Source organism: Cyanistes caeruleus, chromosome 1, assembly GCF_971803275.1.
Source record: "Cyanistes caeruleus chromosome 1, bCyaCae1.hap1.1, whole genome shotgun sequence".
In the NCBI taxonomy this organism is placed as follows: Eukaryota; Metazoa; Chordata; class Aves; order Passeriformes; family Paridae; genus Cyanistes; species Cyanistes caeruleus.
In genome coordinates, this window is record NC_141701.1 from 35,280,004 (window position 1) to 35,295,669 (window position 15,666).

Below are 15,666 nucleotides of genomic sequence, written 5' to 3' on the forward strand. Positions count from 1 at the left end.
TGTAATCATTTTGATATGTTTGTTAAGGTCTAAATAAACAAAAACTATCCGTAAATTCTTTTGTTTTAGGTGTTGAATTTTAATAGTCTTTCAGCTACCATAATAATGGTTGGCTCTGAGGTTGGACTTCTGTTGCTGTTTGAAGGAATTATGTAACAGTGTCCTTTTATTTGTTAAAAGTAATCTCAAATATGAGATATCTTGTGCTTTTTTGTCAGGTTCCCTGTGAAGATAAACATGTCTCTTCCTTAAAATTAAATTTTTCATAACTTCAGAGTCACAGGGTTGCAAAACACTTGTGTAGGATTTCCCAAGTAAATCGATGTGAACATGTTACGTTGTGTGAAGGTACAATGAAGTGGGTGCATTTGGGATCCATTAATCTTCTGCGGGTTACATTAACCAAAGAGTGAAGGCATAACAATGTTCCAGTATTTCTGGATGTTTTGGAACTAACTATACATATGCACTAGAGATTAGTTTCATTGTGCTAATAGCACATTGTTTCATAATGTGCAGCCAGTGATTCCTTTTTCTCCTTCTGTATATTTAGAAACTTCAGACGGATGTATGGTATCATCAAATTCCACTTGTACCAATATTTTTCAAGTACATTGATTGTCTCAAATCCTGAAAAATGCAGCAATTCTGTACCATGATAATGGAGACATCTCTTTTGCCTTTGTTCTGGCACAAGAGAATTTTCTGCTTTGTTTGCTGTAATCAATTCTAGTCCTGTAGAAGGGGTATATTTTTCCAGAATTAATCCAGTTGTATTCTAAAAAAACTAATCCATTGTTGAGATATTGTTGTTTTTTTTTAAATAGCTTCTTCTACCATGATTAGGGAGAGAGACTTTTGTTCAATAACTATGTAATTAAAATATTTAGCTTTCCTTGCTGGGAATTTCTCATTTTATATGTATGCAGGCAATTACAGTAATTTTAGCTCTATCTTATTACAGTTCCCTTTTTCCTTAGTTTGCCATGTGCATTTTTAGTATACAATTCCTTCTTTGGCTAAATATCCCTGTAAATAGATATTCTAATAATTTCTGTTCAAAGTAATGTTGTCAGTTGAACTTCTTCATTTTACTTACAGTTTTTCTTATTTTCATCCCTAACATTCTCAACATTGCAGGCATTTCAAGGGTGCCAGGGATGTTATTATTCTGTCTGTGCTGTTAGTCAAGGGTACTAGTAAATGAAAAAGAATAAAGCAGAGAGAAACTTTCTGGACATCATTTATCAGATGAACCTGTTCATTTTGTTATTTGCAGAATTCCATGTTGACCTTCAGGAATTTTTTTGTACACTTTTCCCATTCTTGACACTTAAATTGTTTGCCAAAACCTAGTTTTACATTGGCTGAAACTATTTACTAATTTGTACTGTGGTTTGGAAATTCTAAAAGTAAAAAACTGCATTTAAATGAAAAATAAATCACAAAAGCTATATCACCTTTTCTGGAAGAAATTAGCTCCACTTTAAAACCTCTATTATTTTCTTTTAATATAGCTGGTGAGGTCATTCACACAGCTGTAGCTATGCCTGATTACCCAGATAAATATGAGTGAAAGGTAATGAAAGTAGAATTTTCCTCCGTGTACACTGTTATTTTCATATACAGCTACTAATGCATTTACCCTCTCTCTTCCAAAGTTCCCTCCCTTTTTCATTTTTATTAATTTATTTTGCAAATAAAATTCACCAGTTGCTTGGGCCTAACAGAAGAGTTCTACAATTTGCTGCCTCTGTATTGCCTGGAAGGAGACAAGTCTTTTGCACTCCACTCAAATGAATGCTTGAAGCCTTTTTAAGTAATATATTGTAAGTGGTCTGAAAAATAATACTTGCAGATAGTAATTGGGTTGCTTTCCCTTGCAGCTCGGTAAAGGTTTTCAGTTAAAAAAGAAAAGGATTAATAACTGAAAGGCACATGTATTTACTATGTTTTTGCTGATGTGCAAACTTCAGGGGAGCCCTTGGCCTACTTGACCTTTTGTGGTCCTTCAAACACGCCTCACAAGATAACATTCATGTAAAGTTGTCAGTGTAGATGTGTTAGTGTTTATAGATATGTATCTCTAGAAAAATGCCTGTTAAGTGTTAAAGTGTATTACTGAAGTGTGAGTCAGTACCTTTAGCTATTTTCTGATAAGTTGCTGACTTCAGCATTACACTTTAACAGGTTAGAAAAGAAAAAAAGGAAAAAAAAAAAGCTTTTAAGATGTTTACTACTTGATGAAAAATAAATAGTTACAGTTTTATTTAGCTCTTATAAACTCAGTCATAGTGCTTTTTGTTAATTATTTATTTGGGTTTCATATGGAAAATGCTGTGTTTGAAGTGAGGAGAATACGACACTTGATGGATTTTCATAATTAGAAACCACAACATTTGCACATCTTAAATTTATCTTTGTTACGGTTTGTGGAGGGAAACACTATTGCATTTGATCCTCGAAGATTTCTCCAAATTTGTAATTGCAAAAGGATTTTAAGTGCAAGCTTTTAATCCAGGTGAACTGCTTATATTAATACATACAAATATCTAATAAAAAAATACTGATCAGCTTTCAGTTGGTAAAATGCATAAGTAGAAGTATAACTAGCATGCTAAAAGATTCAGGTTGAAGCTAATTACAGTGCAAAATAGTTTGATCAAATTTTAATACTGAGTTTTGGTATTTTAATAGGCTCTTGTGTAATATTCAAACAGCTGAGTACAAGTAAGTAAATGCTAGTGGGAAAATATATAATATAAAACCTTATTGTAACTAGCTTATTTGCTAAAAGCTACCATTTCTAGAAATTGAATCTTTTTTGTATTCTACAAAATGTTATCGTTGTATGTGTGTTACTGAGGAACAAATCAACTTTAAATGTTCTTGTTTTCTGTCATATTAAGGTGCATTTTTACCATACTGGTGTAGCAAGCTCTTCCTGATTTCATCTGAATGCTTATCACATGCTTCTGGCAACGTATGCATAGGCAGGAGAGATTTTGGCAAGAAAGCATGTGATTGCATGTTTAACAAGTCTTCAAACTTTGTTTTGAATTTCACCTTTAAAACAAAAACATTGAAGTAGGCCTATTGTTTGAATTACTCTCCTCCATTAAGTACATGAATCTTTACCCCTCCAGGCTATGTTCATTTGCATTTTATCTCTGCCACTCTTCCACACTTTTATTTCACTCTTGACCCTGTTTCTAGGAGATGTGCGAGTAAGAAGTCGGGCAGGATTTGAAACAGAGAGAAGAGGTTCTCATCCATACATTGATTTCCGTATTTTTCACTGTAAGTATTTAAAAGCAGATAAATGACAAATAAACAAAGGCTTCCATCAATTTTAACTACTGAGCCTCTAAAATAAAGTTAGCATCTCTTATAGCAAGACTATTTTTTTTTTACACTTCTTAGGAAAATCTTTCATTCTAGTTCATTACCAAAAATAGAAGAGGAAAATCTTCACTGCTAAATATTTTTTAAAAAAAATATAATTTTAAACTCATTGAATTTAGACCTGATTCCATATGGAAATGGAGACTTATCTTCTGAACAGCTACTGATGTGTGTGCTGTGTGCTTACTTGGCAGACACTATCAGTTGAGGAGAATACTTTCCTGTTTTTATAAAGCAGTAGAAAGGCCCTGTCCAGGATGATGCTTGAACAGAATTACAGCAGTATAAATATTCTTCAACTCATCATAACATTTACATCTACTGAAATGGGTTAGCTAGGACTTAAATTTTTGGACAAACCTTAAATAAAAATTGAAGTGTTAGGAGAAAGCGGCAGCCTAAATCTCTTTGATTATGTGTTTGAGGAACCCTTTATTTTTCAGAAGTGTTGCAAGAGTCTTTTTGTAGATAAAAAAGTAAAATTATCCATCTGTATTGTTACAACTAAATTTGTCAGTAGTTGTGGTAATATAAAGTTTCACCACTACCAAACCTATATGCAGCAAAAATGCAGGGGATCTGGGTCCTAATTAAATTATGCCAATAATGAATGTATTAACTGTCATAAAGGATCTACACCAGTATTGTATCAGCACAATTCCAAGTATTCTGAATACAATGGAGAGATTCAGTAAAGCCGATTTCATCGTAGTAAGTGTGGTTGTTGTAATTACCTTATGAATAAAAATGAGTGGCAGAAACTGATCTTTTGCTCTGATCTTAACTGAAGTTATTATTTTTAAAAGTAGATAATATCTAAAATTCTTAAATGCTTAGTTTTGTTCAAAAGTTTCATAAAAATAGGTGAGAAAACAAAGTTTGAAGAGTGTGCTATGTAGAATTTTTTAATAAAGAGGAGATAAGTTTCATCTCAAGTCCTGATTGAGTATAATAAATTCTCAGTAGAAATAGCATGCAATTTATGAAATACGTAACTGTCTTTTTTTTGTGTGTGTATATATATATGTGGCATTTCATGCTGATATAGGAAGATACTAACAGAAGTATTAAAAGAATTATGTATTTAAAGGCAGTCAGCATATTATTGCTGTTGTCAAATTAACTTTTTTCTATGGTCCTCATCACACAGTTTCTTTCATCCTGATGATCATGCATCAGGCAGATCATGACTAGTCAGAAGGACTTTCACACCCTTTCTCCTTGCTCCTACTTGTTCAGACACAGCCACCAGCTTTTAGCAACATCACCTGGAGTGTCTGATGACAGCAAAAAATATTGCTAGGAGGCCCAAAAAATTCTTTGGCTTTAACTTCCATCTCAAGTCAGTTGCTGTGTTAGTTTTCAGAATTGTGATATTATAGTCAGATTTTTTTCACTTCAGGATTGTAGCTTGTTGAAGAATTGCTCTTTTGACTTCTGGGCTCCTGCCACATTGTGGAGTTTTTCACAGTCAGGAATCCAGCACCATCTCTCACCATGTCAGTAGATTATCTAGTAATTTACATAAATGTGGGATTCTTTTTTATCCATAAGATGTTTTCTTCCTCTCTGCAATGCTAATTCAGTCTTGACCAGTGTTTCCTTAATTGTTTTAAGCCAGAGAGATTTAGTAAAGCACTATGAGACTGCCAGCAGAGAGAAGTTGCAGGAATCAGACTTGACCTAATTTTTAGCATATTCTCCCTTCCCTCTCCCAGTTACTTAGAAGCAGATGATTTTGCCACGTAGAGGTAAATGACTGAAAAATATTCACCCATTTGAGCAATAACATGTGAAAGGAGTCAGTCAGCTCTTCTTTCCTTGGGGCAAATACTGAACTGGAAGGGGTCTCTTCTGCAGCTGAAGCAGTCTAAACCATCTGAATGTTGCCTTTTTCTTTCTCCCCACCACAGCTGTATCCTGAACATTAGTTGTGCATGGACATACTTCCTCCACTGTGTTTGGTTTCACTGTAACTTTCTTGTACTATCCACTAGCTTTATTCTGTGGTTCTAAATATTTTGCAATGATCATTGCTTATGTGTTTTGCAGAGGACTTACATAGTGGCTGTCAGTCTCAGTGCTGAAGCATTAGTGCTGTTTTGTGTTTTGTTTAGCTAGCTTTGGTTGTTCAACATTGTTTTCTTTTTCTGTCAATGTTTTGAGAAGAAGTTGAATGTCTTTCAGGAGGTTTAGCTAATAATATGCTGACCAGTCTCTTTTCTAATATTTTATTGATAGGCTCTTAACCTGTTTTCTTATTTTACTGATAGGTTGGAAGAGTATTGAATTTGAAATGCATTACTTTGCTTCATAACACTATTTGTTATAACCAGTGTTGCTGAAGTAAAGTTTGTCAGCACTTACTTCTAAAGATCACTTCTGTATCTTCGTAGGCATTATAAACTCAGCATCTATATCTTCATCCCAGAATTCTGTAATTGATACATGAATATTCAGGTTTCTAACCTGTGTATTCTCAACAGTAACTTAAACAAAATTTGATTTTAGGAAGATGGTTGGAAAAGTGTTATTAGAGACAGTGGAATGGGAGTCATATCTGAGGATTATTAAATGCGGGATTTGACTGATAATGAAGCCAACTTTGTTGGATGGTAGTTTTCCTTCTACATACATTATCTGTTATTCCAGAAGCCACCTTTTTATACGTAATTGCAGGAACTACCAAAGAGGAATAGCTCAATAAACAAATTTTTGTTTTAACAAGACTGTTTCCTGGTGAATGGGGAAAGTCAGGATTATATTCTTCTTGTTGGTTGGCAGTTGGTTGATGTTAAGTCATCATTTAGTAGGTTTTCTGTTACTGTGTTCTGTTGGTTATGCCTGTGTGAGATCATGGGCATAACATCAAGACAGCATCTTAAATCCACCATTTCTGGAAAGGAAAGAGCAGCCACACAACTTTCTTCCTCTGAATTCGCTGTTGCACAGTAAAATGCCTACACCGTAAAGTTTTATTGAATTGGCTGTAAAACACTGGATCTACTTTTCACTCCATGAGAAACAAGAAGGGAGTTTTGTAGTTTGCAGTGAGAAGGCAGCATGTACTGTTGGGTTTTCAGGGAAGTTATCGAAAAAGAAGTGATTGCAGTGGTTTTAATCACTTACTGTCTTCTGGTGTACAAATAGGCTCCGATTTTCATGGATACCTCAAAATTTTCTTTACATTACTCAAGACATCACAGATAATAATTCAGTCTTCATTGTTGTCAGACTATGTTGATAAAAGCTAATGTGAAACAAAACCTTTGGGAGAAGAATTGGTGACAAGATAAAAATATTCCCTTTTTCCAGAAATAGTAAAAGAGCAAGCTACTACAGTTAAAGAGATTTTGATTGTTGGAGGTGTTTCTCATCTGCACAAAGGCATATATGTGCCCTAATCACTCTGTTTGTCTTTAAAAAAACCCCTAACAGTGAGCATGCACAGTGATATGTACAGAATGTTACAGTGAGGAAGTGAAGCCAAAATGAATAAAGGTCAAGTGAATAGTTAAGATAACAGAAGAAAATATTGAGAAATGTCATATGCAGATACAGCTGAAATTAAACCTTAATTTTAACCTTCCTTTTAGGGAAGGGTTGTTAGATATAGTTTGGAGGAGCCAGACAGAAAAATGAATGCTTTGGTTTTGCAGAGAAGAAACATGTTTTTCTTGCTTCTCCTGTTGTGTCTGGCCCAGAGTAAGTAATATCTTGTCAAAAGGTTTTTAGAATTCTCTTGTGCCAGTCTCATCTGAGCATGCTTCTATGGGGAGACGATGATGCTGCCAACACATAGGGCTCTGTTTTGTGTTTTATAGATAACTGAATCACATCTGTGAGTTAAAATATCTTAGAAAGAAAAAGGGAATTTGAATTAATCAGTATGTGTTTAATAACATTCAGGAATGCTCAATTTTGAAGAAAATAGTTGCTTGCATACAGTATAATGGTACAGTAAAAGACTTCATTTAGATGATTTAGATGGTTCTTCTTAGCTGTTTATGGAGCCTTTTCAGGGGGAATGGAAAGAAAGGAAGAGATGTTTTTATAGGTGATAAATAAATTGAATGCTCTTTCTTGAGAGTGCAAGTATGTGATGAAATGTCAGAGTTTACCTTTATTATACAACCTTCAGACTCTTTGCTTGGAAATTACAGTTTGTGGAACATATTATAAACTATTCCAACATCTGGCAAAAATGTCAACATGTGCTGTTTCAATGTTTTTAATGTTCTGGTTCTTAGCTCATGAAGCATTGAAAAATGTTTACCTTGAACAGTTAATTTAGACTTCCCTTGGCTGAGAGGCCAGAATTCAAAGAAGAGAAAGGAGTGCAAATCCAAATTGATTGCCTGAAACAATTTGAAAAATCCTTGTGTAGCAGCAGCTAATGATGCTTTTGATGATACCATCTAGAGATTGAGATAAACTTAGCAGAGTCCAGATGAATTTCAGTGCCCTTTTTTGTTTCAAGAAAATAGAGGAATTTCCTATTTGGTTTTGTTTAACAGTAATTGTCTGTTTTGTTCAGCAGTCTACTGTAAAGAAGGGTGAGTTTCATCATGAATAAAGTAATGCAAGAAGATTTGTGTGATCATAGCTTAAATATTTGTTTCCTTTTGAAAACAACATCACTGAGGAGTAAAAAGCTTGTACTTGAGAGATTTCTTCAAGAGCTCCCTTTCTGTGAAAGATGCAATTCTGAAATAGTCTTCTAATTATTCACAGTCCAGATTATTCAAATAAATTGTGTTCCACAATATGAGAAACGTTTTGACTTTGATTTAGTTTGGAGAATGCAGTCACACAAGGGGAAATCACAGAAAATGCTCCAAATACAACTGTATTAGCTAAATGAAAAGAATGAGCTTGAAGTGAGCTTGATTAAGAAAGATTTGAGGATAAAAAGTGCCAATTCAGAATACAGAGCAGGTTTGTTTTTTAACTTTGTTATTCCAGATGTTTGTTTTACCTGCAATTTCTTCTTTCCAAGCTACTGTAAAACAGCATGTGTGCTCTGGAGTCTTGCACAGGTACAGGCCACTCTGTGTTTCATTGCTGGCTTAAGTTTGACCATAGAAGAAGACAGAGATACATTCTGGATTTTTTTCCTATTTCTTCTGAACTTCTCCAATGTGTTCTTTCTCCAAGTACCTTATTTGGAAAGGATTTTTTTTGGTATGCTGGACAATTTGGTAGAAACACATGAGAATTCTTTTATTTTCATCTCTGCTCCCAGTTTGACTTTCTGTATTGACCGTCATATAGACTGGTAAAGGAAATTTTTTTTTTGTTAACCATGACAGGTTAACACTTTTCAATTATTCTTTTATTTCTGGTGATGAAAAATGGACAAAAAAGATGAGTTGAGGGTTCTGTCATTCCTTTACTGTAAAACTGAAGGTTTCTAGGACACCGAAGAGAGGTGGGTTTTTCTGGGAAGACAGCAAGAAAATGATTTGGCGACGATCTGGAATATATTATCCTTTTGGGAAAAGAGTTGAACCATTATATGTCATGTTCTTCAGGAGGATCACTATTTTGATTAACATGCATAACCCGTTTTGTAAAGGCTATGTTTCTATATATATTGTATATTTGTGTTCTGATGATATTCCTCTATCTATTTAGCTTCAGTGAGGTTCCTTAGTTCATTGTATGCTGTTGTGAATTACAGATTTGTTGTGCCCAGTGAGTAGATTCAGGTTAAAAAAAACCCCAAAAACATAACTGCAGGATTGCTGGGTTTATGATTCAGTAAACTGGCATGGAAAGACTGCTTTGTATGTAGATTCCTAGTCCTGAGATTATTGCAAAATGTTACTCATTCCAGCACAGGAGTGGCATTGTTTAATTCACTTAATTTTGTATCTTTCCTGAGGCATTTACAGAAATACTAAGATGAGCCAAAATTCAAAAGAGATAAATTAGTAAAATCCTGTAGATACCTTTTCATGATTTTTTTTTTTTTTCCACTTCTACTGCTGTGCAATGACTGAGAGGGCCATTGGAGAATTGGCACTTATTTCATACTGAAGTAGTCCAATCCCTACACTTTGAGTAACTTCTCTCAAATTAGCTCTGCCTTGAGTAGAGGTTTGGACTAAAGAACTTTCAGAAGTCTCTTCTGTCCCTTCTTACCTAAATTATTCGATGGTTCTATGACGCTCTGCTTTGCTAAGGCAGTGAGATCCTTTTGTTCTGTAAGATGCTTCAGGAGAAGTTATCTTTGGTGGTGGTGATGCCTAGCACTTCCCCTCCATTAGGAATCATCTGATGAAAACCACTGGAGTTTTTAATAGAGTTGTGGTACTACTAGAATTTCTTGAAACTTAATTTTCTTTTTTTTTTTTTCTGATTCCACTCACAAGACACTTGCAAAGCCATGTTTATTTCATTAATCCTTAACCCACAGCATATTTTCCAGCAGTCATTATTATTTGGAAAAAAAAATGGAAAACATTTGGAAAATAAAAAATATTTATGAATGTGTATATAGTTATATACTGCACATTGAAACCAAAACAGTGTGACTTAATATTTTTTTTAAGCAGAAGAAGGAGTGTAGTGCCTTACAATGATGATAAACGAGGCTTCTAAGTGGTTTTAAGGAAGACAGGGAGTATAATGAGGTAATTTAGACCCCAATAGTCTAAATTAGTCTTTTGATGTAACTTTAAAATCCTTACTAAAATTATAAATTCCAAATGAAGTCATGGCTTTATATAATATTGAGTACTAAATGTCATAAAAATATTTTAAAATTCAAACCATGAGTGGTAAACATACAGGAAAGTTAAATAGAAGGACTTAATTAAAAAAAAAATGTTCATGGTTCTAATATAGTGCATTTCTTAATGGTTTGATGGGAATGGATGTAAAATTAGAATGCTTATGGGTCCCTCTAGTGGTGTGAAATGCTCGATAATAGTTTCAAATTATTCATAAATTGAAAATTATTTGTATCCTGGAAAGATGTATCTTTAGGAAAGTGCATCCTTAGAAAGATGACATGTGAAATGTAATACTTATTTCCAACAAATATTTACAGGTAGTGGAAAATTTCAGATGATATGTCAGGTTTAATGATAGTATCTGCTGTGCAAAAATGATAAATGGGCAGTTGGGTTACTACAGAAAAATCATGAGAGATCACTTCCATTAAAAGAAGATAATTCCTTCATCTTTTTTTGGGAAAAGCCTCCTATGATGGGTCTGCGAACCTCAAAGTTCAGGTTTTACATTCAAACATAAGAAGAAACATTGTCTCAAATCCTTTTTTGTTTTTACATATTTTTTTAGTGACAGTGATACCCAAGATCCTCAGTTATGTGCTTTCTATTGGTATACAGCAAAACTCAGTGCTTTTTATCATGGATAGTTTTCTATGTGCCTTTTGGGCTGTAGCAAGGAAGAAATGGAGGTAAAGTTCTTATCGCTGGATAGCCTTGTTTTGACCAGATTCACATCAGAGGGTGTAAGTCTGTCTTTGCATTATAAGAAAATTGAAGTATATTGCTAGGACTTAAGATTCCATTAATAATTAACCAAATCACAATTGCCATTCTTCCTTTTGTGGACTGCCCTTACTGTACAAAAGATACAAAAATTTTGAGAGTAAATCCATCAGTGTATTGCAATCTTTTAAGATTATCACTTGTCTTTGCTAACTTTGTATTTTTACATTGGCATGAGAAAAATAAATATTTAATATCCCTGTGAAATGTGCTAAAACTTGGGGTTTTTTTTAGGTTTTCCTGAAGTTAAAAGATTGGGAGTGGGAAGAGATTAAAATTAGCATCTTGGAATACAGATGAAATCTGTTGCATGAAGGCGACTTGTGTTATTTTATTGCTATATATGCCTCACATTAGAAAAATAACTGGTATTAATAACCAGAATGACTTCTTTTCCTTTATTTTAAAGATTTTTTTTTTAATTACACCAATCTCACTTAAGATGTTTAGAAACAAGAATATAACCATTTTAATCAAACAAAAAGCCCCAAAACGTTGGATTGATACTTTGGATGATAATTCTTAATTTACAAAGGAATGGCAAGAAAAGTGTTATAGGACAGCTGCTGTTGAGTAGGCACTAAGGTCTACAGTTGGCCTTCTGGTTCCTTGCATCAAAAGCACTTCCCAATGCTGTAGTGTCGTTCTTAACATGCCCATCATCCCAATTTTGCTTTCATTCTCTTTCAGTTCACAAGGCTGTAGATGTCATATTTATTTTATTGTTCTAATTTGTCCATAAACTGTCCTTGAGAGCAAATGGTTGATATTGGATATTAGAAGGGCATTTAGCACACTGAAGGCTCCAGATGAGAGATTTTTGAGCTGGGAGGAGAGATGTTTTTGCAGCACGCTTATTCATGAGCACATGCAGTGCACTCTTCATTCTTCACTGTCTTATTTCCATGATCTGTACATTACTGAGCCTTGGCTTGGTAGGGTCTCTGAAATCAACATCTCTTCTCATGACTCTTGATAGAAGAGGGGAAGTTGTAATTTCTCATATTAATCATGCATCTAAAGGGAATGAATGTGCCAGCAGGAAAGTGCCAAGTTTCCATTGCACAACTGTATCCTTCATTTTACCAGTCTTTTCCATTAACTGACCTTAGCTGGTTTGCCAAAACCACAAAGCAGTTGGTTTTTGTATCCTTAATAATAATTTATCTGTGAGGAAAAGGAAGAGGCAGGCACAGTAGCTATCAGTGCAGCTGAAGAATGTATCTTCCCCTCACCCCCTTCCTTGAAAGCCAGCTATTTTCTGTTCCAGCCTCCCCTTTAAATTAATAACCTGTTAAGCTTCTGCATCTGACTTGCTTATTCTGAATTGTCCTTGGGTAAATGTTTAACTGTTAAAGAGAGAAATTTAGTTTTTGGGTTCGTGTAGTCCCACAACTCAGGTGCTCTGGAGCAAGGCTCCAGATCTCTTTCCTCATTTGGAAGTTCCTCTAATCATTTCAGATCTAAAGGATGAAGATACTTATTTAGTCAAGGTGTTATTACCTAATTTGGGCTATCCATGTGCAATAAGTAATAGCTCAAAGGGAAACGCGAAGCCCAGCCCATGGGGAGGAACAGCCCCAGCACAAGCAGGGGGCAACCATCTGGAAAGCAACTTGGCAGAAAAGGAACAGGTCCTCCTGATGGGCACCAAGTTAAACGTGAGCCAGCCATATCCCCTTTCTGCAAAGAAAGAAGATGGTATCCTGGGCTGCATTAGGAGGAATGTTGGCAGCAGGTTGAGGGGAGTGATTCCACTCTTATATGCAGCACTGGAGAGGCCTCCCCTGGAGTCCCAGTCTGGGCTCCCCAGTAAAAGAGAGACATGGACACATACCAGAGAGTCCAGCAAAGGGTGGGAAGATTAAAGGGCTGATGAGAAAAGGCTGAGAGTATTGTTCATCTTACAGAAGGCTCAAGGAAAAACTTCTCAGTGTATACAAAGGGGACAGAGCCAGGCTCTATGGTGCCCAGTGTGAGGACCAGATGCAATAGGCACAAACTGATCCACATCAGGAAACGCATTTTCACTGTGAGGGTGGGTGACCAAGTGTTCGTGCAGGGTGCTCAGAGAGGTTGCATTCTTGGAGATGCACAAAAGCCTCTGGGAGGTGGTTCTGGGCAGTGTGGTGACTGCTTGAGCAGATGAACCTCATCTGGTATCTTCCTAACTCACCTGTTCTGTGATTCTGTAATAAGCAGTATCACTGCTAGAAAAGCTGGAATAATGTAAGCTTTGCTTTTTTTCTTTTAACTAGGGATACAAAAAGTAGCATTAATGTGTAATAGTAGTGGTTTACAAGCTATGCAAATTGGTGATAATTTAGAGAGTTTAAACATGTTTGTAAAATGAATAAGTGTCAGTAGTGTATTGTGAAGAGAATGATGGTTCAGCTTCACAGAAAACCAAGTAACTAATTTGCCTCTGTACCTCTATCATTATCAGAAAGGATCCTGAAGCAAGATGTGCAACCCCTCCTAAATGACTTCTGAATACAAGTAAAGGTGGAACACAAGCCTGTACTGCCGAATTATTGCATTTCTGTGTTCTGTTGTGTACTTTGCTGCCAGAAGCTGCTGTTTTACTTGTAGCACCTACGTCATACTGTTCTATTCAAGATTAACGGGTGGTACCTGTGATGTGAAACTTAATTTGTAGCATGACAACAAAAACAAGTTTTTATTAACTGTAGATTTGTAGAAGAGCACTTGAGAGCAAGAAAATTATCTATGCTTCCAAAAAAGTGCTCATTTTTCCTACTTTAAATACTTTGTTTTCTTGAGATTTAGTGAAGTTTCTGGCTTTTGTGTATGACTTTATGGATATTTTAGATCATTTTATGAACTAAATATAACCATTTTATATTATTTTCAACCCAATAATTTCAGTTTTGAAGTTTGGCTCTTAAGGAATTGGATGGAGATTGAGGGGGAGAAACTTCTTACCCATAGCATACACTGCATTAGCAGCAGCAGCTGTATTGCTCCCTGCTTCTCTGTTCTGCAAACTGGCAGTGCTCAGACTGCAACCTCATGGTCGCAAATGTGCTTAGAAGTATTGGTAATGTAGCATGACAGAATCTATTTATTTTCCTGCTGTATATATGAATGTTGCTTTATAAGCAACCTTTATCATATGTAGTATGTCTGTTTACTTAATATATATAAATTGGGATATATTATAGGTACCAGTGTCTTCAGAGGAAGAGCCCTTGGCCTTGAGAATGATGTCTTGAAGAGGGATACTTAATGTGGAGATGTCTGTGTTAGCCCTGAACTTCAGTGTCTTGATGAAGCATTTCAGGCATGTCTGAAAGAACATTCAGTTGTGTCAGTTTAATCTCTGCTAACACAGACGGTTGATAGGGAATGGTGCTGTGTTTGATTAGATACTCCATGATCATCCCACTGCCAGCTCTATTTAGAGATGTTTGGAGATTAATATATTAATTTAATATATTAATGAGCTAGCATAGAACAGAAAGTAAATTGGAACTTCTGCAGGAAGAATTTAAATGGATAAAAGTTTATCTTATGTAGAATTAAGCTGCTGTCACCAGGAATCACTGAGGCTTTTAGTACAGATTGTCAATAAGGCCACACCTTCCCGTGTATTAACATTTTAGACTGAATTTAAGAACAAAAGTTGTAACTCCTTACTTCACCAGTTTCTAATATGCATTTTTTTGGAAGGACAAGAGGTCTGTGCTACGGAATTATGATCATGTTGTTTTTGATGATCTGCATTTTTGAAAAAGAGCATGTTGGCACTGATTTCCTTACTTAATACCTCTTTTTGAAATTTTATTATTTAACATGAGTCATTTCAGGCAGGTTGAGTGAATATCAAGATAAGATTATTGACTTCCTGTTGGTTATATAAAACTGCTGTTGGGTGACACTGTTGAAAAGAAAGTAAAGACCAAGTTTGGCCTTAAGTATTTCAATATGAGAATTTCTGGCTTTCTACAAAGGAACTGTAGCTCTGGGTAGTTTGATTTGGGGGTTTCTAAAACACTTCAGGCATCAAATAGAACTGGACATAAACTAGTATCAGTCATTTGTATAAATCAGTTAACGTAATAAAAGTAAAGCAAAATATTTGGATTAATCTTTGAGAAGAGGCTGAAATAATTTTCTGTTGTGTTTTCACCATACTGGGAAACAGAATTAGATATGCTGTGAATGTAAATGTCATAATTGTTTGGCAGAAGAGTGTAGTTATTTGCAAAAATATCAAAGTTACTTGAGTTTAAAACATTGACAAAGTAGAATGAAGAGATTTTCTGAGCTCCAAACTGTGTAAAAGTAATTTGTACTTGCTCAAAGCCTACTTGTACCTCCTGTATCAACACTCAGTTTCTGATACTCTCTTGCTGGTATACATATTGTCTTAGGTGATTTGTTAGGGATGTGGATTGGATGTATATAGATGACAGCAATTTTCCAAAAATAATTTGTTTGCAGTATTGTGTGTGTTTTTAAACAGTATCCATATTTTTGTCCTTTCAATAACAGAGTTCCTTAAAAAGGTAAGTTGCAGCTATGATTTCAGTATTTGTTTTTCTTCACAGGATGCTTACACAGAACATATTTTTTTCTAATCCATGGCTTGTATTTAGTATTAATAAAAATATCTCTATTTGTGCTGAAATGTTTGATACTCAAAAAAATTTCATTCTCTTTATACCAAACTTCCCTGAGCATTTGTCTTTTTGTTATAGGTTTTTTAGAGAGA

General features: G+C 35.0%; 1 protein-coding gene across 5 annotated transcripts in view; it reads left to right on the forward strand.

Moving 5' to 3' along the window:
- Positions 1-15,666, forward strand: part of PDE7A (phosphodiesterase 7A) — a 76,827-nt gene that overhangs the window by 43,872 nt on the left and 17,289 nt on the right. For 2 of the 5 annotated variants that reach the window (XM_023920980.2, XM_023920981.2), the window contains exon 3: positions 3,217-3,300. The exons of 2 other annotated variants lie outside the window; for them this stretch is intronic. In XM_023920980.2, coding sequence (XP_023776748.1) covers positions 3,217-3,300 — 84 coding nt within the window. Of the gene's footprint in view, positions 1-2,697; positions 2,731-3,216; positions 3,301-15,666 lie in introns of all 5 variants that reach the window. One more of the 5 variants, XM_023920979.2, reaches the window with a different exon arrangement.